This window comes from Carcharhinus amblyrhynchos, chromosome 3 (genome assembly GCF_965287045.1).
Source record: "Carcharhinus amblyrhynchos chromosome 3, sCarAmb.v2.hapA, whole genome shotgun sequence".
NCBI classification, from domain to species: Eukaryota; Metazoa; Chordata; class Chondrichthyes; order Carcharhiniformes; family Carcharhinidae; genus Carcharhinus; species Carcharhinus amblyrhynchos.
Window position 1 is genome coordinate 58306857 of NC_137326.1, and position 23446 is coordinate 58330302.

A 23446-nucleotide genomic window follows, 5' to 3' on the forward strand; every position below is an offset into this window, starting at 1 on the left:
TAAGAAAACACCTAGTAAATAAAGCCAGTTACAAATCATTCATTTTTTTTGACAGTGTATGTACATACTGAGCAGCAGTTCTGATCAAAGTCATTTCATTCACCTAGTATAACTTGTTGTGAAATAATGACACCATCCTTTCACACATTAGAGTAACTTTTGTTCAACTTCTTAAGCTTGGAAATTTTCTTCAGAGCCTGGCCAAACCGTACTCTTGCAGTTTTTGTTTCTTTTTTTAAAATAAATTCCTGACTGCGTTTGCAACCATTGTTGGATCTACGTTTTTGCCATTTTCCTTCACTTTATATTCAAAAAAGAAAGCCAGCTCAGCATCAAAGACCAGATATTTCCCAATACATTGGGTATAAGGTCTTTATAACTTATCAAGATAAGCTAACTAGTTGCTTATTGTTTACCATCTTTGGAGAAAGCAACTCCCATCAGCACATTAACTACCTTTCATTGAGGTACTTGCTCTTTACACTTGTGAAAATATATTTTACTTTGAAAAGTGTCACTTTAAAAGAGACACTCCTGTTCCCTTGTGGAAAATGCTCACAAAATCCCAAAATGTGGCAGGCTTTTAAAACTTCCAAATCATTTGTTATTTTAATTTCAGAAAGCAGTGTAAAGGTCAGTGGGGCTTTTCTACTTAGCAGCATGATCAGAAGAGTGCAACTGATGTTCTGTACTTAAGTCAAGGCTAATTGTTACTTTAGTTCATACTACAGAAGTACTTATGATTCATTTATAGAAGGTCCAAACCTTCCCCTGCAAGCTTGTTGATGTGAATACAAGTGGGAGTGTTGGGAGAGAGCCCAAACTAACACATTTCAACTCCTGTTCCCATTCTTTCTTTCAGATGACTCTGAGCGCACCCCTGTCAGTTCTGAGCATTCTCCACAGCCTGATGCGAGGGGATGGAAATGTTCCACTTCAACTACCTCATCACAGAATGAAAGGAAGCAGGCTTGCTCAGAAAATGGCAAGAAGCAGAGGTCAACGAAGCCTGTCCACATGAGGAGAAACATCCGGTACATAAAGTTCTTCCAGTTTAATCTCTTAGGATCTGAGAAAGAGCAGGCAGTGATTCTGCATTGTGTACATGGATACTGATGCAGATTTCTGTTTTGTGTGATCACAGAGCTGTCTGAAGCCAGCTGAACAATCCGATATGATTGCCTTGTTCTGCTGTAAAGCACGTGTTGGTACCAAAGGAGAGCTGTTTAGCCTGTGGGAAGGGCCAATTCAGAGGATGCTAAGCAACTTGAAAATGAAAACATAATCAATGCCCAATCATCAGTATTCAGTTGTTAATTTTAAAGGTTTCTTAGGAAGTGCACTGATACAGAACATTGTGCAAGATTTCCATAGAATGGGGTGTACATTACCCATTTACTTGAAGTATAGAAGGAAAATTTATCTGAATGTTGCACTTGATGGTAAGTATCCCTTGCTTCCATGAACGCCAAAGCAGAAATAAAAGATTGTGGCAAGATTATAATGATCCATTATCAATATTGGTGACAGCCTAACCTGTTTTGTGCCTGCACTGTTGCTGCTTAGATCCCTACCAAGGTCTCATGGCTGTTTTATTCCAAGAAGTATATTTTTTCTTGCATTAGAAATGACGTTGGTATTAACTTTGGCTCTTAACATTACCTCGCTCTCCCTTCCTGTTTCTCCTGATGCGATTAGCTAACTCAGTACTAGAACACTGTTGAAGCTGCAACATTCCCAGCTATTTGGCTCAGTTACTCACTACTTTAACTTAACAGCAAGAAAAATAAGTTTCCCTTGCTTTACAACCAGTTGAACTCTAGGATTGTGAAGCAAGTTGCCCTCAAGTTTGCATCCATATAGCAATCCTGTTAAAATCAGTATTTCAATATTTTTCAGTGAATAGCTATTAACGATCACATGGAAACATGTGCAATGTCAAAGGAAGCTGATTCAGAACCTGACCACAAACAAAATAAAACTCATGAAATTACAGAAGATGTCAACTGAAAGTTAATGCAAGGCTGTCATCACGATTAGTCAATAATTCTATACACAAAAGGCCATTTTCAGAGTCTGAATGATGTGTACTACCATAATACTTTGCCAAAGGGCTGAATTATATTCTCTCCCAAAATTCACACTTGTGTGCATTTCAGTCACCTGGATAGTGATAACGGGCAGAAATGTGGACTGATTTACTTTGCTTCCTAACCATCCTGAGGCTGTCAAAGCACTTGTGATGCCTTGCTTATAGCCTGTTGAAGTGCCCTGCTGAGTGCTCGCCATAGTGCCTTTCTTACTGCCTCCAAGCTCAACTGATTCAAGGTAGAGGGTACAGTTGTGCATTTTGACACCTGAACACCTCCATTATTTGCAACATTCAGCTGAACTATCTCTTGGCTTAGCCAATAAAGGCAGGATATGACTGAGCCTTATGGACCACATGCCCATTGGTTGATTCCCACCGAATGGTCTAATCACTGCCATAGTAAGAGTAAGGATTTTACAATTGGCCTCAGCTACCCACGTATGAGTAAGATAATAGGGAGTAATATGTGGAAAAAAACTGTATCCTGGAACAAACTGGAATGGTTGTGAGAGATGGGGAAGGGGAGGAAAAAGTGTTAACTTCAGGAACCTTAAGGACCCTGGAAGGCCACCCAGGGTTCCCACTGCTGATCAGTAATCAATGATCACTGGTGGAAAGAGCATTGTGTGGCAATTGATTGAGGGATAGGTCAGGTTTGACTGTAATTTTCACCCCTCCCCTTAATAATTTTCACCCCTCCCCTTAATTATTTTCACAACTGAATTATCTTTGGTGAACTACAATTCAAACAGGTTCCAGCAAGTCTATGATGCTCAGATCTGAGGGGTGCACACATTCAAAACGAAGGGAAAATATGCAAGCTCCAGTTTAAATGGGGGACTGCATTTGCAGTAATGTTGACCATACAACTTGATGCTTCCAGCACTCAAATATTTCAACTTTGCCAAGTTGTATTGGATCAAAACAGGCAAAGGGTTCTGAATTTTAAAAGGTGCCAAATCTGGCGCAGCTGCAATCCCAATTACCTAATATCACAGCCTGGTGACCTGTGGAGTGATCAAACAATGAGAAACAGACTGCATTTAAGTGCCTTTTAAAAGCATGGCAGATAATGCACATAGTAGAATTGGTTTGGACTAATGAAAACGCTTAACAAAAGATATACATGGAAGACATTATTAAAGCTACAGGAATAAAATGTTAGGCTAAATGATTCATTAAAAAATGAATCTAATACTCAAACTATGTTGTCAGACTGGGAGGAAGAGGAAAGGTGTTCATCCGTGTTTGAACACATTTTAAAAATCTATGTCAAAATTCTGGATTTCCAAGCCTGGTGTCAACTTAATCATGTAGGCTTGCAACACTAAAATAGAGACAATGGTAGGCTTAGGCTTGCAGCACTAAAATAGCGAGGACAGTAGGCTTAAGACAATTTGCAATATGACTTGGTGGCAAGACCGATATTTACTACCCATTCCTAATTACTGTAGATAAAGTGGCGTTGGCCTACTCTTGGAGCCTTTTGTATTTTATAGGATGTGGACATCGGTGGCTAGGTCAGCATTTATTGTTCTTCCCTAATTACCATAAAAAAAAGTGGTGAGCCATCTTGAACCACTACAGTTCATGTGGTGCAGGTACATCCATAGTACCGTTAGAAAGGGAGTTCCAGGATTTTGATGCAGCGATAGTGAAGGAACAGCAATATAGTTCTAAGTGAGGAAGCTGTATGACTTGGAAGGGAGCCTGAAGGTGGTGGTGTTCCCTTGCAACTCGTGCCATTGTCTCTGGCAGTCTGGATGTTGAAGCACAACCTGTAATATTAAGTGGAGAGAGTTTCAGGCGTCTGACTTAGCAACAGTGAAGGAATGATGATGTGTACTGAAGTTGTGATTTGGAGGGGAACCTTGAAGTGATCGCTGGAGCTAATAGACTGCTAAGAAATGTGGACTGAACACTGGAGGGCAAATAATGTTTTCTAACACCACTCCCTCAGACTGGAGCTTGAACCTAATTACTTAACAATATAACAACAATTTTGCAATTGCAGTAGAGAAGGGTAAATCACATAGCAAACTTTTTATATCTAAGTAAGGCAAGCTTCAAAGTGATATGAACTAATTGCAATCAGCTAGGCTGAATTATGATGGGTAAACTTGTAAACAGTGCAAAAAATACAATAGGATAAAAGCAAAATACTGCAGGTGCTGGAATCTGAAACAAGAACAGAAAATACTGGAAAATCTTAGCAGGCCTGACAGCATCTGTAGAGAGAGAATAGACCCAATGTTTCAAGTTTGGATGACCCTTCATTACAGTATTCTATCAGTCACAAAACTAGTATGTTACCCTAAAAGGCAACAGTTCCACTATGTAGTTAAGCAAATGTGGCTAGCAAATGAGGTCAGGCAGTATCAAACCAAAAGACAAGACTTACACAATGTAAGACAAAATGAAAACCAAGCTGATTTTAAGAAGTAGAACAAGCAACAAAGTATGCACTTGCTACTTAAATGCTAAAAGGAATATGAAAAAACTTTGCCGGGAATATTAAAATTAACAGCAGAAGTATTTATAAATGTATTGAGCAAGGGAGTGGCTAAGGGGAATGTCCATCAAAGACTGACTTGTTAAATGAATGCTTTGTATTGTTTTCTCTGGAGGAGAAGTGCAAAATACCAATGATGCAATGAAATATGGAGATCAACTTGGTGTCCTTAATGTCAGTCATAATAAATGATAATAGAGAAATGAATGGGACTCAGCTAATAATTTGTACCAATGCAAAAAATAAGTCTAGTGATCGCCCTGCTGCTTTGCAACTGGATGCTAAGATTTTAACTGATTATCTTTTTATTTCTTCCTGTTTGTAAAACGAGATCAGGAAGTTATAAATTGGGAATTTGTGTTGACATGTGTTTCATTCTGTAAGCACCATGCACTTGTACAAGAGAGTGTTGTATTTAACTGTTTTAAATTGTGGGCTTTTTTTAGTCTGAATCCATTAAATTTTTTTTTGTTTTTCAGAAAGCTACTACGGGAGGACCAACTTGAGGCTGGAACCAAAGCAGCACAGCAGGAGGAATTAGAGCGTCTCAAACGTCTAGAGCAACAAAGGAAGGAATTTGTATTACCCACGTTACCATTTGAACTTCTACAAGGTGAGAGTGGGACAGTGGCCAACAGGCAAGCCTCTTGTGCTGACTGCAGCCTTTATTGATCATTTACGTGTGTTTCCCTAGCATCACTTGCATTTGCTTGTGTCAAACAGAAGAGCTCTAAACTGTGGTTAACTAACAATGACTTTAATTTTGGGATTTCCATGTCAGTCTTATACATTTACAGAAATTAGGGAAGGGAAATCCAGACAGGTGAGTTGTGTGTGGTTAATGCCTGCAAAAGACTAATGTTATAGAGTCAGAGTTTTACAGTGAAGAAAGGGACCCTTAGCTCATCATGTCTGCCGGCTATTAAGTAACAATCTCATCCCATTTTGAAGCACGTGGTTTATAGCCTTGTATGCAATGCCATTTCAAATGTTCATCTCGTGGATAGCCATGTTTTTCCATAGGCTTCTGAAGGTGGAGGGCGTGGAGTAGTGAAAAAGGCATTGAATACAAAAGCAGGGAAGTTGTGTGTAACATCTTGGAGTTGTATAGAACTTTGGTGAGGCCATAGCTGGAGTACTCAGTGCAGTCTGGTTGCCATATTATAGGAAGGACTCATTACACTTCATAAGTTAAATGTTCCACCCCAGGCAACATCCTGGAGATTCACCAGGATGTTGCCTGGGATGGATCATTTAACTTTTGAAGAGAAGTTGGATAGACTTGGGTTGTTTTCATTGGAGCAGAGATGACTGAGGGGATGACCTGATTGAGGGGCATGGACAGACTGGATTTGGAGCAACTGTTCTCCTTAGTTGAAGGGTCAGTCACCAGAAGACATGGTCAAGGTGAGGGACAGAAAGTTTAGGGGGAAATGTGAGGGAAAATGTTTTTACCCAGACATGGTGACTGTCTGGAATTCTACTGCCTGGGAGGGTAGTGATGGCAGGTTGCCTCACATCCTTTAAAAAAGTATCTGGATAAGCACTTGGCACATCATAATATTCAGGGCTGTGGGCCAAGTGCTGATAAATTAGATTAGGTAGGAAGAAGTTAGGTAGTTCTCATGTGTTGGTGCAGACTCAGTGGGCTAAAGGGCCTCTTTTGCACTAGTTTGATGCTGTGATACTCCTTAAATGATTTAGTCATGAAAATTACTTTGAGGAAAGAAAGGAAAATGCAACCAATCAGGTCAGGAATGAACCTCAAGCCTGGCATAAATTTGCATTTTCGGAAATGGTGCTTGTTAGCAAATAGGCCTTCAGCTAAAAGTCATCAAGCCGATAAGGGACATTGAGGTAATTTCACAAGACTATACTCCAAACAAACAACCAGCACAAGTTTTAGAAAAGCTGTAGTGGCAATCAGCACATCTTATTTTGGCACATCTGAGATCCAGGATATCTTGATGCCTGAAATATTGAGAATGCCGCAGCTTTGCCAAGGTGGCCTTCAGACTTGACTCTCCAATTCATGCTTCTCATTGAGGCTCCCTAACAGAAGCACGCTTGACCAGAATGTAAATATTTCTTAGCAAAATTATTGCCTAAGTTCCCCATATATAATGTTTTTAAACTTTTTACCTCAAATGGATGCATATTAGTTTGGACAGCAGCAAGAACAACTTGCGTCAATAAAGCATGTGTCTCATGGGAGTGTTAACAGAGAAAAATTCGTACTGAGCCTTAGAGTTATTAGCTCAGCTGATCAGAAGCTTGGACAAAAGATTGGGTTTTAAGGAGGAAGCTGCAAGAGGGGTTTAGGGAGATAATTCCAGAGCTCGGAATACACAACTGACAGTACGGGCATCAGTGGAGGGTGAAAGGAATTGGTGATGCACAAGAAACCAGAAGGAAGAAATGTAGATTACAGTGAGGTTACAGAAATAGGCTGTAGTGAGTCATGAAAAGATTGGACAGTGATCATGATAATTTAAAAAGCTGTCCAACCATGACTGCCTTGGTCCAACTTGTCTTAAGCAAGTGACCTTAGATCACGATTATTTCTAAAACCTGTTTTTCTACTACCCTTAGAATCCAATACTCAATCTTTAAAAAAAGAGCCAGTCTGGAGTGAAGGTAAGTGAATATGTTGATCTGAAAATATTTTACAAGTACTACTGCTTTAAGCAGTCTTATTACTTCATATAAATCAGTTAAGCAATGATTGAAAACGTCAAAGTGTCAATAGGAAGCAACCTCTTAGGCAAACTATGCAGTAAATCCCAAGGACCCCTCAAGTTTGTTCGGTTTCTGTAGTTATGCACACAAAGTAGATAGCTGGTAACAATTCAGCTGTTCCCTCACTGGAATAATTATTAATTGGCTGTGAAAACTTTTTTCTTTTATTGCCTAATTTCCCACTGGGTGAAGACCAGTTATAGATGTTGAACAATGGAATGAAAGTTTTATCTCTAGGTGTTTGCATTAAATGACCACGCAGTAGATATAGTAGCAATGATAATATTCATTATCAGGGACATTTTCCCTTTAAACCAGCTGTGTAGTGATTTTAAGAGTGCTGCTCGTTTAGGAGTGCAACTGGTGCTTCCTTTGGCGTGGTTGAACTGGGGTAAGATATCTTAAAATGTTCATCACAGATAAAGGTAAGTAAAAGATGTTGGTTTTGCTAGATCTAAGTATTCCAATGTTTAATGCTCCCATTTTGCAAAATATAATCCAACTTAATACATCAATGAAAGTTGACAGCTTTGAAAATGTGATGTTTTTAATACGCTGATCATACAAAGTAATGTTCCCCTTTCTGCTACTGCCTGCTAACCTCAGACATTTCAGCAAAAAATAGAACAAACGAGGACTAGATTTGGTTCTGGGACAGAAATAAGAACTGAAGCAATAATGGAGAATGCTGGAAAAATTCCGTAGGTCCGACAGCCGTTGTAGAGAGAGGAAACAGAGTTAACGTTCTGAGTCTGTTTGGCTCTTCTTCAGAATTCAAGAGAGGGAGAAATGTGTTAGAGATCAAACTGAGAGATTGCAACAAAAGAGGCTGCCTTGTGTGGGAGGGAAATGGAGGAAGAAGGAGTTACTGCATTGAGACAAATGTATAGGCTATTTTTTAAAAAGGGGTTTAAGATGCTGGAGAAAAGTCACAGTTTAAAGTTATTGAATTTAATGTTAAGTCCTGAGGACTATAACCATCCCTCTTCAATGCTCAGCATTCTGCAGTCAGCAAAGGACTCTGTCTCATCCGCTTCAGTCTTCACCTCAACGAATTTCTCGGGTTCCACACAATGCTGAACTCGCATCTGTCTGCATGCTCGCTTCTTTTGGGCAGGAATTGTTCTCCCATTCGATGGATCCTTTCACCCGTTCCAGTATTCTCCCTCCACCTGGACTTCGCCCTCTAGCTTCCTACTTGCCCGTGATCTTTTAATTGAGAACTGTTGGTGTGAAATTGACCATCTTTTTCTCTGCCCCTCTCACCAATTCCAACCTGTCTCCCTCTGAGCTTCCTGCAGTCCATTCTCTTAGGTCCAACTGTGACCTTCTGATCAAACTTGCTGATGAGAGAGGCTATTGTTATCTGGCGCACTGACCTATACCTCACAGAGGCTGAGTATCAACACTCAGGCACTTGTTCCTATCTACCTAATGCATAACCACATCACTGAACATTAGTTCATTGTTTCCAGGATGGTCACTGATTTCATCACCTCTGAAGATCTTCCCTCCATAACCTCCAATCTCATATTTTCCCCATCCCATACAGCCTGCTTCTATCATTTTCCCAAAATCCACAATTAGAGCTGCTGTGATAAACCCATCATATCAGCCTGTTCCTGTCCCACAGAAGTAATTTTTTCCTATCTTGATTCCATTCTTTTTTGCCTTGTCCAGTCTTTTCCCATCCCCATTCATGATTCTTCTGATGTCATATCAGCAATTTCCAGCTCCCTAATCCTAACCACTTGTCCTATCACCTGAATAATTTCTCCTTTACCTTGTCTCACTTCTTGTAAATAAAAGGGTGCAGCTAGCCATGAGTAACCACATAGGCCCCAGTTATGCCTGTGTTTTTGTGATTATGTAAAATACTCCTTACTCCAGTCCTACTCAGGCCCACTCGCATGACTGTCTTTCCGTTGCATCAATTACCATATTGATAGCTTTGTGTTCTCACCTGGACTTGGGAAGATTTATCAATTTTGCATTCAATTTCCACTCTTCTTTCATCTTTAAATGGTTCCTTTCTGACACTTTCCTTCCCTTTCTTGATCTCTGTGTCTCCATTTCCAGTGATAGACTGACCACCAATATTCATTACGCACCCACCGACTCCCACAGCTCCCTCGATTACAAATCTTCACACCCTGCTTCAACCCATTTCCTTCATCCCTTTCCCTTCTAGAATCGTAATAGGGGTCCTCTTTGTCCTCACTTTCCACCCCAGCAATCTCTGCATTCAAAGGATCGTTTTCCACCATGATGCTATCATGCAACGCCCCCTCTGGTCAGCAACCCACAGGTGTGCTCATTCAGTGATACTTTGGTCCACCCTTCCATCACGTTTAAGTCGTCACTCCTTTCCAGTGGCATCTCCCCTTGCAACTGCAGAAGATGTAACACCTGGCCCTTTACCTCCTCCCTCCTCAACATTCAAGGTCCAAAACCTTTCAGGTTAAACTACGTTTCACTTTGACTTTCTACAGTATTTACTGCCCACAATGTGGAGAGACAAAACAGACTGGGTGACAGCTTTGCGGAACACCTTTTGTTCGTTCCAAAAACCTTTCTGTTGCTTACCATTTTAACTTGGCACTTTGCTTTCATGCCCATGCCCTTGGCTTGCTGCAATGTTCCAGTGAAGTCATTGGGAGCTGGAAGAGCAGCGTCTCATCTTCCAGTTAGGCACGTTGCAGCCCTCGGGACTCAATATTGAGTTCAATGACTTTAGACTGTGACTTTTCTCCTTCGTCTCCAACCCCTTTTTAAAATAAAATCCCAAAAATGTATGGTCTTGATGCAGTAATCCTTTCTCTTCCACAGCAGGCCATCTGATTTTTGTTATTACGGTTGCGATATTTTGTTGCAATCTCTAGTTATGGTGATGAGCCAAATAGACTCAGACTCAGAACATTAGCTCTGTTTTTCTCCCTGCACATGCTGCTGGACCTAAAATCATAGAATTTTGCAGCACAGAAGGAAGCCATTTGGCCCATTGTGTCTCTACTAGCACCTAAAAGAACTACCCAGCTAGTCCCATTCTCCAGCCCTACTTCCATAGCCTGCTAAATAAATTACTTTCAAGTATGTACCTGCTGAGTTTTTCCAGCAGTCTTGGTTCTTGTTTCAGATTCCAACATCCACAATACTTTGCTTATAACAAGAAGTGAAGATTTATTGAAAAAAAGATGTTTTAGGATTTCAAGAGAAAAATGTTGTTTAGAAAGAGGTAATGAGCAGAACCAGTTGTATTCTGCTGTTCCAATTTCTCATTGCAGAGGAACCTGCACAGAAAACTGATGAAGTTCTGTCAGCTCCACCAAGACTCTCTAAGCCTGAGGTCATCTGTGTAGATATAAGCAGTGGGAGCGAAGAGGGTGCAGCGGCAGAAGAGCGAGTCGTAAAAGACGGTGAGGGTCAGGTGCAGAGATCCATCGATTAACCCCGTTGTATTTTTTCCCTCTATAGTTATCTCATCTTCCTCCACCCATCTCTCCCATGTCTCATGTCTGTCCCCGACTGCAAATAAGATTCAGACTTATGCTGAGGTTCATGCTTCCACAGATACTGATGAGCTTGATTACCAGCTTGCCTTCAGTGGTGGGCAAATCTCTCCACTGAAGGGCCACATCAGGGTATGGAAATGGTGTGGTTGGGGTGCCGGCCATAAATGCTCAGGAAATTATCAATTATTGTAATAATTTTAATACAAATAAACACAGTCTTTATCGTATAATTATCATGAAACCAATGATGCGCTATATGCAATAGCGAAGCTGCATGTATATTGTTTTTCAAACCCCCTTAGATTAATATGAACAATGCAGTAGGTGATTCCTCTTTACAATGGCATCAAAGTTTGGTGTCATGTTATTCCTCCTCCGCAGTGTTGCCTCACCCCAATATTTTGTTTTTATTTCTGATTTTAAGTTGACTCGCATTATGAAGATCTTCTGAACAAATGCTAAATTGCAATGGGCTGAATTTCTTTTGTTCTTTCACAGGATTATGGTGCTGCTGGCTAGATCAGCATTTATGACCTACTCATGGGTGGCACATTTGTTAGCACTGCTGCCTCACAGCACCAGGAACCTGAGTTCGATTGCAGCCTTGGGTGACTGTGTAGAGTTTGCGAGTTCTCCCCATGTCTGTGTGGGTTTCTGCTGGGTGCTCCAGTTTACCCCCACAGTCCAAAGATGTATAGGTTAGGTGGATTGGACATGCTAAATGTGTGGTGCAACAGGGATAGGGTGGAGAAAAGGGCCTGGGTGTATGCTTTTTCAGAGTGTCAGTGCAGACTCAACAAGCCAAATGGCTGCTTCCAGCACTATAGGGATTCTGTCCCTAATTGCTCTTGCGTGATGGTGGGATGAACACAGTGCTGTTTAGAAGCAAATTCCAGGATTTTCACTTAGTGACACTGAATGAACGGTGATATAATTTCAAGTCATGGTGGTATGTGACTTGGAGGGGATCTTGAAGATGGTGGTGTCCCCATATTTGTTGCCCTGTCTTTCAAGGTGTAGAAGTTGTGGGTTTGGATGGTGCTGTTGAAGAAGCCTATGTTAAAATCCAATCAGAACAAATATAAACTTATTTCTCAGGTAGGAGCCCTTTGGTAACAAGATTCCAGACATTCAGATTGGATAAAGACATTGGCTCATTCAGAAAAGAAACACAAAATAGTAGCAGGATAGACAATACAGCCTTTCGATCCTCCTCCAGCATTCAATACGATCATAGTTGATCTTGGGTTTCAATTCCATTATCTCACCTGGTCCCAGTATCCCTTATTTCCCTGAGACCAAAAATCTGCCTTTTCCCAGCCTTAAATATATTCAATGATGGAGCATCCACAACTAAAAGATACACAATCCTTTGAGTGAAGTAATTTCTTATCTCATCCTAATGATCAGCCCCTGACACTGTGTAGCTGTGTTTTAGATTCCCCGACCAGTGGAAACAATCTCTGTGTCCACCTATCAGACCCCCTCAGAATATTGTGAAGTTCAATGAGATTGCTTTTCATTCTTTTGCTGTAACTTTCACTGTGCTATAGCCACTTAAATTGGTGTACTAATTTACTTAAAAACAACTTTCACATTCAGAGGAATAAACATGCCTTTTTGCTGATCCTATTTCGTGTTAACACCTTTCCTATTTTTCATTGCACCTTATTTTTCTGTGTTTCCCAGAAGATGTGATTGAGCTGAGCTCAGGGGAAGAGGATTCATTGCACATTCTTGATAGTGAATCCAGCAACGAGGAAGAGGAGGTGAATGAAGAGACTAGTGGTGCACACGTGAACGATGCCTTGAATCAGCCAGATGATCTGGGCCGTGTCCTGGTCAACATAAATCATCCACCAAACGAGCAAGATATTTTCCTGGCGCCCCAACTGGCACGAGCTGTTAAATCACACCAGGTAATTGGAATTCGCCGTTTTTTTCCTGAGGTATTGTGCAAGGTTTTGTGCCAAGCACAGCATTTCTTATCATCTCTCCCCTTCTGGCGAGACAGCTCCAGTTGCATAGTGGGGAGTGTGTAAGGTGATGAATCTGCCATTGCTCTCCAGAAGTCAGTAACTGAATCTTTTGAGGCTGTAATTTTCAACAAAATTGTCAAGTTTTGTGAACGTGAATTGTTTTAGTGGATTTTGAGTCATTGCTATTGCCTCATACCTGGATCTTCATTTGACTTGACAAATGTGTTCAAGTAAGGCAGTCCTAAAATAATCATTCATTTGTATCTGGGATTTGTTTGAGGTTTTAATGAAGGGGCTTTTTAACCTTTTCACTCTTTAGAATTTTCTACCATTTACTTGAGTTTGTGCTCAACCACTGAGCTGTTATTATTTTGGTTCATGGGGGAAAGAGATTGAATATTATGTGGGGCAAGTGGACAGAGTTTGACAATGATCTTTCGTTTCCGGGAACTGGATTTTGAGACCAGTTGAGTTGGATCACACCTTGTCTTTGGGTTTTGATGAAATGAGTCTTGATTAATCTTAGCCTAGCCCTCGAGTGAATGCAGGTGTGCAGCACCAAGTTATGTTAACTTGGAATAAATTTAGTAGACTGCCTCTAAGTTATACATATATATGAGAAATAGAAATCAGGAAAAAGGAATCAGAATTCTGACAGGAAACTGCCTGAATTGCAGTGAAGCATTGTTATATTCTTTGCTCTCGCCCAAATGGTTGCTGCTGATTCCTGTTTGTGGGCTGTAGTGCAGTTGTTAATCACCTTTCTTCATAGATCACTGAGTGTTGAATCTGTGCTGATGCTAGCTGCTCTGGGGGAGAGGATTCACTATTTGGTAATATCAATAGAGATCTTTTTCTCAACAACAAGGACCATTAAATCCTTTGAAACAACTGCAGTGGATGACTTGACTTGGGTTGAGTATTTCTTTTGTAGCCATTCTCTCAGCTGTATGGAAAAAACACGTTTCCCTAGGTCATTCCCAATGTGAGATTTGCCTTTGTGTTTCTGCCCTCTATGCAGATAACCCCTGCTACAACAATGTTGGGCAATGCTCAGAACTTGTCCTATGCTGTATGTTTAGGAAAAGGAATACGAGCAGCAATGTGCTTTGATTTTGTAGTTTCTAAGAACAAACTCTACCTCTGTGTACTTCACATTTCATCACTGTCCCCTTGCTATTCACCTCTCCTTGTATTTATTTTTGTATGGCATTTTTGCAAAATAATGTGTTATGCATACAAGCTTGTTTCTAAGCATTAAATGGGCTTTTCCTGCTGACTCTTATTGTCCAGTTCAGGCCTGGTATAATACTGTCGGGGTGTATCTAGTTTTGGAGTCCCGTAATGTTTCATAGAACATAGAACACTACAGCACAAACAGGCCCTTCGGCCCACGAGTTGCGCCGATCACATCAACACCTACCAACCTACAGACCTATCTATAACCCTCAATCTCATTAAACCCCATATACTCATCCAGAAGTCTTTTAAAAGACCCCAGCGAGTTCGCCTCCACCACCACTGACGGCAGCCGATTCCATTCACTCACCACCCTCTGAGTGAAAAACTTACCCCTAACATCACTTCTGAACTTCCCTCCTTGCACCTTAAATCTGTGTCCTCTCGTAGCAACCATTTCAACCCGGGGAAATAGCCTCTGAGAGTCCACCCTATCTATTCCTCTCAACATTTTGTAAACTTCTATCAGGTCGCCTCTCAACCTTCGTCTCTCCAGGGAAAAGAGTCCCAGCTCCCTCAACCTAACTTCATAAGGCATGCCTCCCAGTCCAGGCAACATCCTTGTAAATCTCCTCTGTACCCTCTCAATAGCTTCTACATCTTTCCTATAGTGAGGCGACCAGAACTGCGCACAATACTCTAAATGTTTCAGTTGATAACTTGACTTTTACATTCTGGTCTGCATGCATAGGTTGGTGGAATTCGTTTCCTATATGACAATCTGGTGGAGTCGCTCGAAAGGTTTAAAAGCAGCAGTGGTTTTGGCTGTATCCTGGCACACAGCATGGGCCTTGGGAAGACCCTGCAGATTGTCTCCTTTGTGGATGTCCTCTTTCGATACACAGAAGCTCGCACTGTCCTTGCCATTGTACCGGTTAGTATTTACACAGTGGTTCCACAGTGAAGGGCCTTTTTTTTGACGGTGAAAAAAATCATAGATTGTACTTGGCATGGGTGTTGGTCTATGTGATGCGAAGGTTCAGCCTTTTTGTGTATGTATCAGTGAAATGTAATGCAACAGCCTGACTCTCATCTCTTCAAGAATGGTGGTATTGCATTCTATATAGTTCGTGCACAGTGATGTCATTAGTATTCCCCTGCCTTGGTTAAGAAAAGGTACTTGAAAATACTTGGCTATGAATACTTGGAATGATGCAGTTTTCAAAAGGTTAAGCATTCAGCTGGAGGAGAGGGGAATGTTGAGCATCTTAGCCAGTAGTGACAGAGAAATGGAAGGAGCAGATTTAATTGTAGACTGAGTGTTCCTGTTTAGAAGTAGAAGTGGAACCTATGGTTATAATAATGTGTAAATGAGAGTGGAGAATTGTTTTTGTGCAGGCATGATATTGGCTCTTTTTCATTTCAGGTGAATACTTTGCAGAACTGGTTGGCCGAGTTTAACATGTGGCTACCCGCCCCAGAAGCACTTCCTGCAGATTACAACTCTGAGGAAATCCAGCCCAGGAGTTTCAAAGTTCACATCCTAAATGATGAACACAAGTATGTCCTGTTTAATTCTTTGAAGGTGGTTTTCCAGGGTCTGATCTGGTCCATGTAAAGGAAGAGGCTGCACAAACACCTTAAGTTCCAGTTCATGGATACTTGTTATTAACATTGCTTGCCTTGCAACTGAGTACCAAGCAAATTAAAATGAGAGAGCCCCATTGGTTCTAGCAATAAATACACCTCCCTCTGAGCCGTGCAAACCTGAAATGTCCCCAAGGCCCTGATATCTTTTCAGGTGGATGTTTCATACTTTTATTTAAGGAGAGCGGCTAAAAAGTGATGTCATTTACATATCTGCTTGCTATTGCTGCAATCTTATTGTGCACATGATGGCTTAATAAATCACTGCATTTCAGAATAATTCATCATGAAGTGCTTTTGCGATATTTCAGATATGTGCTGAAATGTTATTAATACCGGTTTTCTGTTTCCTGCTCAATGTCCAATAACCTCCAGAAAAATGTATACTCTTAATTGTATTCAGCTGTGATGATACCCACAGTTGAATAGTCTACCAAAATATATAATGCTTCCACTACGAGTACCCCCTTGGGAAAGATATTGGATAGGGAAGTGGGGAAGGGATATTACCTATGGGTCTGTAACCCAGTATGAGTTTCAGGGAAGGTAGGGAAATAGCAGAATGAAGTCATGCAAATGCATTTTGAGTTCTTATTCATTCATTGGATGTGGGTGTTGCTGGCTAAGCTAGCATTTATTACCCATCCCTAATTGTCATTGCTAAGATAGTAATGAGCCGACTTAGACCACTGCAGTCCATTTGGTATAGTTACACCCACAGCGTTTTAGGGAGGGAATTCAATGATTTTTGATCCAGTGACTGTGAAGGAACAGCAATAAAGCTTCCAGTCAGGATGGTGAGTGCCTTGGAGGAGAACTTCTAGGTGGCGATGTTCCATATGTCTGCCCTTGTCCTTCGAGATGGTAGAGGCTGAGAGCTTGGAAGATGTTGTGGAAGGAGTCCTGATAAGTTGTTGTAGTCCATTTTGTAGATGATCCACATTGTTGCCTCTGTGCATTGGTGGTCAAGGGATTGAATGTTTGTGGATGGGGCGCCAATCAAGTGGGCTGTTTTGTCCTGGATGCTGCCGTGCTTCTTCAATGGTGATGGAACTGCACTCACCTAGGCAAGTGGAGAGTATTTCATCACGCTCCTGATTTGTGTCTTGTAGATGGACAGGTTTTGAGGAGTCAGGCAATGAATTACTCGCTGGATTCTGAACCTCTGACCTACTTTGTAGCCATAAAATTTATATGGTTAGTTCAGTTTCTGATCAGTGGTAACCCCCAGGATATTGATGGTGCGGGATTCAAGGATGACAGTACCAATGAATGTCAAGAGATGATGGTTAGATTATCTCGTATTGTAGAAGTTTGTTGCCTGGCAATTATGTGGCAAGAATGTTACTTGTCTGTCCAAGCCTGGATATTGTCCTGGCCTTGCTGCATTTGGATATGGACTGCTTCGGTATTTGAGGTGTTGCAAATGTTACTGAACGTTGTACAATTATCATTGAACATCTCTACTTCTCTTATCGATGGAAGGAAGGTCATTGATGAAGCAGCTGAAGATGGTTAGGCCTCGGGCACTGCCCTTAGGAACTCCTGGAATTGACTTGATTGGCTTCCAACATTCACTTTGTTAGACATTACTCCATAGGAACAAGAAGCAGGAATAGACCATTCGTCTCTTTGAGACTGCTCTGCCGTTCATTTTGATCTCGGCTCATCATCAAATTCAATATCCTCACCCCCCCACACCACCACCACCACCACCACTTTCCCCTCCCAACTAGTCAGAGTTTTTTGCCTGATACCCATTGACTCCAGTTTTGCTGGAGCTCCTTGATGCTGCACTTGACCAAGTATGGCCTTGATCTCAAGGACTGTCAATCTCACCTCACCTCTGTTGTCAATGTTTGGACAGTAAAAAGTCTGACAACACCAGGTTTTAGTCCAACCTATTTATAAATAGGTTGGACTAAAACCTGGTGTTGTCAGACTTTTTACTGTGTTTACGCCAGTCCAACGCCAGCATACCCACGTCAATGTTTGGACCAAGGCTGTAATGAGGTCAGGAGCTGAGTGACCCTAGCGGAATCCACCTGAGCTTCAGTGAGCAGGTTATTGCTAAGTAAGTGCTGCTTGACAGCGCTGCTGATGACTCTTTCCATCATTTTACAGATGGTTCACAATGGACTAATTGGCTGCTTGGATTTTCCTGCTTTTGTGGATAGGTCATATCTAGACAATTTTCCACCTTGCTGGGTGGTTATCCGTGTTGTAGCTGTACTGAAGCAGCTTGGCTAGGGGGTACAGCAAGTTCTGGAGCACAAGTCTTTAAGTACTATTGCTTGAATATTGTTGGTCCACAGCTATTGCCATATCCAGTGCTTTCAGCCATTTCTTCATATTACGTGGATTGAATCGAATTGGCTGAAGACTGAGATCTTTGATGTTGGGGACCTCGAAGAGCCCAAGATGGGTCACCCACTAGGCACTTCAACTACATATGGCAGAACTGCAGAGCTTCAATCTGATCCATTGGTTGTGGAATTGCTTAGCTCTGTCTCTCGTTGTTGCTTTCACTGTTTAACATGCATGTTGTCTTGTGTTGTAGCTTCATCAGGTTGACATCTCATTTAGGTATGGCTGGTACTGCTCCAGGGATGCCCTCCTGCACTCTTGTACCAGGGTTGATCCTCTGGCTTGGTGGTAATGGTAGAAAAGGGGACATGTTAGGTAATCTGGTTACAGATTGTGGTTGTGTACAATTTCACTGCTGATGGCCCACAGTGCCTCATGAATGCCCAGTCTTGAATTGCTAGGATCCATTTTGAATCTGTCCCATTTTGTGCTTTGGTTGTACCACACAGCATGATGAAGGGTGGTAATGTGAAGACAGGATTTGTCTGCAGAAGGACTATGTGCTGGTCACTCCTACCTGTTCTGTCATGGACAGATTCATCTGCAGCAGAACAGGTAGGTGAGGGTGAATTCAAGTATGTGTTCCCTCACCATCTGCTGCAGACCCAGTCTAGCAGCTGTGCACTTCAGGACTCAGCCAGCTGTCTGTAGTATTGCTACCAAGCTATTCTTGGTGAAGGATATCGAAGTCCCCCACCCAGAAAACATCCTTCACTCTTACTGCACTTGGCGCTTCTTCTCCATGATGTTCAACATGGAGGAGTACTAATTCATCAGCTGATAGGGGATGTTACATGGTATTGAGCAAGAAGTTTCCTTGCCCATGTTTGATCCAGTGCCATTTCATGAGATCTGTAGTTGATGTTGAGGACTCGCAAGGCATTTAACAGTCGACCACATTGCTCTGTATCTGGAGTCATGTGTAGGCTAGATGATGTAACATAAGAACATAAGAAATAGGAGCAGGCCATCTAGCCCTTCGAGCCTGCCCCACCATTTAATAAGATCATGGCTGATCTGAAATGGATCAGTTCCACTTTCCCGCTTTCTCCCCATAACCCTTAATTCCCTTGTCTGTCAGAAATCTATCTACCCATGACTTAAATATATTCAGCGAGGTAGCCTCCACCGCTTCAATGGGCAGGGAATTCCAGAGATTCACCACCCTTTGAGTGAAGAAGTTCCTCCTCAACTCTGATCTAAACTGGCCACCCCACCCCATTTTCAGGCTGTGCCCTCTAGTTCTGCTATCCTTTCTAAGCAGGAAGAATCTGTCTGCCTCTACCCTATCTAGCCCCTTCATTATCTTGTAAGTTTCTATAAGTTCCCCCCTCAGCCTTCTAAACTCTAATGAGTACAGAACCAGTCTATTCAATCTCTCTTCATAAGCTAACCCCCTCATCTCCGGTATCAGCCTGGTGAACCTTCCCTGTTCTCCCTAACGATGGCAGATTTACATAAGAACATAAGAAATAGGAGCAGGAGTAGGCCATCTAGCCCTTTGAGCCTGCCCCGCCATTCAATAAGATCATGGCTGATCTGTCGTGTCTCAGTTCCACATTCCCACCCCCTCCCCATAACCCTTAATCCCCTTACCTGTCAAAAACCTATCAACCCGTGTGGTTACGTGAAGGTCAGGACTGGCAGCTGAATGTTCCTGGGTATAAGTGTTTTAGGTGTGACAGAGGAGGGTTGAAGAGAGGTGGAGGGGTGGCATTGTTAGTAAAGGAGCACATCACAGCAGTGCAGAGGGAGGACAATATGGAGGAGTTAGGGAATGAGTCGCTGTGGGTGGAGTTGAGGAATAAAAAGGGAGAGATTACGATGCTAGGGGTATACTATAGGCCACCCAACAGCCCTAGGTCAGTGGAGGAAGGTATTTGCCGGGCATTTTGGATAGGTGCAGAAAGAATAAGGTGGTTGTAGTGGGTGACTTTAATCTTCCTGGAGTGGATTGGAGGGGGCCTAAAGCTGGGAGTACGGAGGGAGAGGAGTTTGTAAAATGTGTGTTGGAAGAGTCCCTAGAGCAGTACGTAACTAGCCCGACTAGGGAAGGGGCTATACTGGATTTAGTGTTGGGAAATGAGCCGGGGCAGGTGGTTGAGGTTGAGGTAGGCGAACGTGTAGCTAACAGTGACCACAAGTCCGTCTACTTTAGGATAAAAATGGAAAGGGATGAGTGCCGTCCGAAGGGGAGGGTGCTGAACTGGGGGAAGGCGAGCTATAGCCGGATTAGGAGGGAGCTGAAGGACACTGATTGGGAGAGGTTGTTAGCTGGCAAGTCCACGGTTGGCAAGTGGGAGGCTTTTAAGGGCAAACTGAAAATGTTGCAGGAAAGGCATGTGCCAGTTAAGTGGAAGGATGGGAAAGGTAGGATTAGAGAGCCATGGATTACAGGGGGTATCGAAGACTTGGTCAGGAAGAAGAGGGAGGCATATGTTAGGTCAAAACAACTGGGTACGGAGAGTGCGCTGGAGGAATATAGAGAGAGTAGGAGGCAGCTAAAAAGGGGAGTTAGAAGGGCGAAGAGAGGGCATGAAATGGCTTTGGCTTATAGGATTAAGGAAAATCCAAAGGCATTTTACTCCTATATTAGGAGCAAGAGAGTGGTTAGAGGGAAAATTGGTCCTCTTAGGGACAAAGGAGGGGAGTTATGTATCGAGTCGGAGGGAATGGGGGAGATCCTGAATGAATACTTTGCGTCGGTATTCACAAAGGAGGGGGGTTCGGTGTCATGCAGTGTCTTGGAGGGAGCTGTAGATCAGTGGCAGGAAATATCCATTACGAGGGAGGAAGTGCTAAGGCTTTTAGGTAGCATAAAGACGGATAAAGCTCCGGGGCCTGATGGTATTTATCCCAGGCTGCTTAGGGAGGTGAAAGATGAAATTGCTGGGCCTCTGATGCAAATCTTTGTCTCTTTTTTGGACACAGGTGAGGTCCCAGAAGACTGGAGGGTAGCTAATGTTGTACCGCTATCTAAAAAAGGTAGTAGGGATAACCCTGGTAATTATGGACCAGTGAGTTTGACATCGGTGGTAGGAAAATTATTGGAAAAAATTCTTAGGGGTAGGATGTATGAGCATTTGGAGCGTTGCGATCTGATTAGGGATACGCAACATGGCTTTGTTAGGGGGAGGTCTTGCCTTACAAATCTGGTAGAATTCTTTGAGGAGGTGACAAAAACGGTTGACGATGGGTGAGCTGTTGATGTCATCTATATGGATTTCAGTAAGGCATTTGACAAAGTCCCTCACGGTAGGCTGGTAGAAAAGGTTAAGGCACATGGGATACAAGGACAGGTAGCTAGGTGGATTGAAAACTGGCTGGGCAATAGGAGACAGAGAGTAGTTGTCGAGGGGACCTTTTCAGGCTGGAGGCCAGTGACCAGTGGTGTGCCGCAGGGCTCAGTACTGGGACCTCTCCTCTTTGTAGTATATGTAAACGACTTGGAAGAGAGCGTACGTGGTGTGATCAGCAAGTTTGCGGATGACACCAAGATGGCAGGATTCGCAGATACCGAGGAGGAATGTCAGGTGATACAGCAGGATATAGATAGGTTGGTATATTGGGCAGACAGATGGCAGATGGAATTTAATCCTGACAAATGCGAGGTGATGCATTTTGGAAGGAATAATGCAGAGAGGAGCTACGTGATAAAAGGTAGACCGATTAGGAGTATAGAAATACAGAGGGACCTGGGAGTGCAGGTTCACAAGTCTATGAAGGTGGCGACACAAGTAGGGAAGGTTGTGAGGAAAGCTTATGGAATGCTAGCCTTTATAGGAAGGGGTGTAGAGTATAGGAGCTGCCGTCTAATGCTTCAGTTGTACAGAACGTTGGTTAGACTGCATTTGGAGTACTGTGTCCAGTTCTGGTCACCTTACTACCAGAAGGACGTGGAGACTCTGGAGAGAGTGCAGAGGAGGTTTACCAGGATGTTGCCTGGCATGGAAGGACTGAGTTACGAGGAAAGGTTGGAGAAACTGGGACTTTTCTCCTTGGAAAGACAGAGATTAAGGGGGGGGACATGATAGAGGTATATAAAATACTGAAGGGAATAGATAGAGTCAATAGTGGTAGGCTGTTCCCTAGATTGGGGACAATTACGAGAGGTCATGATCTAAGGGTGAGGGGGGAGAAGTATAATTTGGATATGAGAAGAAGGTTCTTCACGCAGAGGGTCATGGGGGTATGGAACGCGCTACCGAGTAGGGTGGTGGAGGCAGGCACGTTGGACTTGTTTAAGGTTTACTTAGACACATGAGCGAAACAAGGATGGAGGGTTATAGTGGAGGGTATTAAATAGGGTCAGAGCCTCGGGAGACACCGGAAGTGTAGACTTACATGTTAAGGTTTTTGTCTTTTTATTCCGCAGGTGTCGGTCCACCTTGTTGTCAAACAAGGGGCATGCACACGGTGGGTCGTGCGTGGGCTGCTCTTGGAGGTTCCTGGAGTGGCCTGCTCTTGGAGGTTCCTGGAGTGGCCTGGTACTTCGTGTCGGTGTGTGTGCTTGATCCTAGACCAGTAGACGGGCGCCGCAACAGCTCAGTGACTAGCACTGCTAGCTGTGCAGATACATGGATTTGGGCCTGTGTCTGTGGGAGTTTGCGCATTCTCCCTGTGGTTGCGTGGGTTTCCTCCGGGCGCTCCGGTTTCCTCTCACACCCCAAAGATGTGCTCTTAGGCTGATTGGTGTACCAAATTGACACTATTCTCCCCTGAATCTGGCTAAGTTAGGGGTTCCACTCACATACACACAGGGCAGGGTAGGTGTAGGAGGATGCGGCGGCGCGGGCTCGTTGGGCCAAAGGGCCTGTTTCCTGTGCTGGGTTGTTCTTTGTTTGTTTAAATATATTTAGTGAGGCAGCCTCCACCACTTCAAGGGGCAGAGAATTCCAGAGATTCACCACCCTTTGAGTGAAGAAGTTCCTCCTCAACTCTGTTCTAAACCGCGCCCCCCCTTTATCTTGAGGCTGTGCCCTCTAGTCCTACTGTCCTTTCTGAGCGGGAAGAGCCTCTCCACTTCTATCCTATCCATTCCATTCATCATCTTATATGTCTCAATGAGATCTCCCCTCATTCTTCTAAACTCTAACGAGTACAAGCCTAGTTTATTCAGCCTCTCCTCATAGTTCAACCCCTTCAACTCCGGTATCAGCCTAGTAAACCTCCTCTGCACTCCCTCCAAGGCCAAAATATCCTTGCGTAAGTGCGGCTACCAAAACTGCACACAGTACTCCAGCTGCGGCCTCACCAATGCCCTGTACAGTTGCAGAAGACCTCCCTACTTTTATATTCAATCCCCCTCACTATGAAGGCCAGCATCCCATTTGCCTTCCTGACCACTTGCTGCACCTGCAGGCTGGGTTTTTGTGACTCATGCACAAGGACCCCGAGGTCCCTCTGCACCGTCGCGTGC

General features: G+C 43.0%; 1 protein-coding gene across 3 annotated transcripts in view; it reads left to right on the plus strand.

Moving 5' to 3' along the window:
- Positions 1 to 23446, plus strand: part of rad54l2 (RAD54 like 2) — a 123433-nt gene that overhangs the window by 69993 nt on the left and 29994 nt on the right. For 2 of the 3 annotated variants that reach the window (XM_080184355.1, XM_080184368.1), the window contains 7 exons: positions 863 to 1034; positions 5084 to 5217; positions 7197 to 7241; positions 10628 to 10759; positions 12545 to 12774; positions 14765 to 14947; positions 15440 to 15573. In XM_080184355.1, coding sequence (XP_080040481.1) covers positions 863 to 1034; positions 5084 to 5217; positions 7197 to 7241; positions 10628 to 10759; positions 12545 to 12774; positions 14765 to 14947; positions 15440 to 15573 — 1030 coding nt within the window. The remainder of the gene's footprint in view (positions 1 to 862; positions 1035 to 5083; positions 5218 to 7196; positions 7242 to 10627; positions 10760 to 12544; positions 12775 to 14764; positions 14948 to 15439; positions 15574 to 23446) is intronic. The other variant, XM_080184363.1, reaches the window with a different exon arrangement.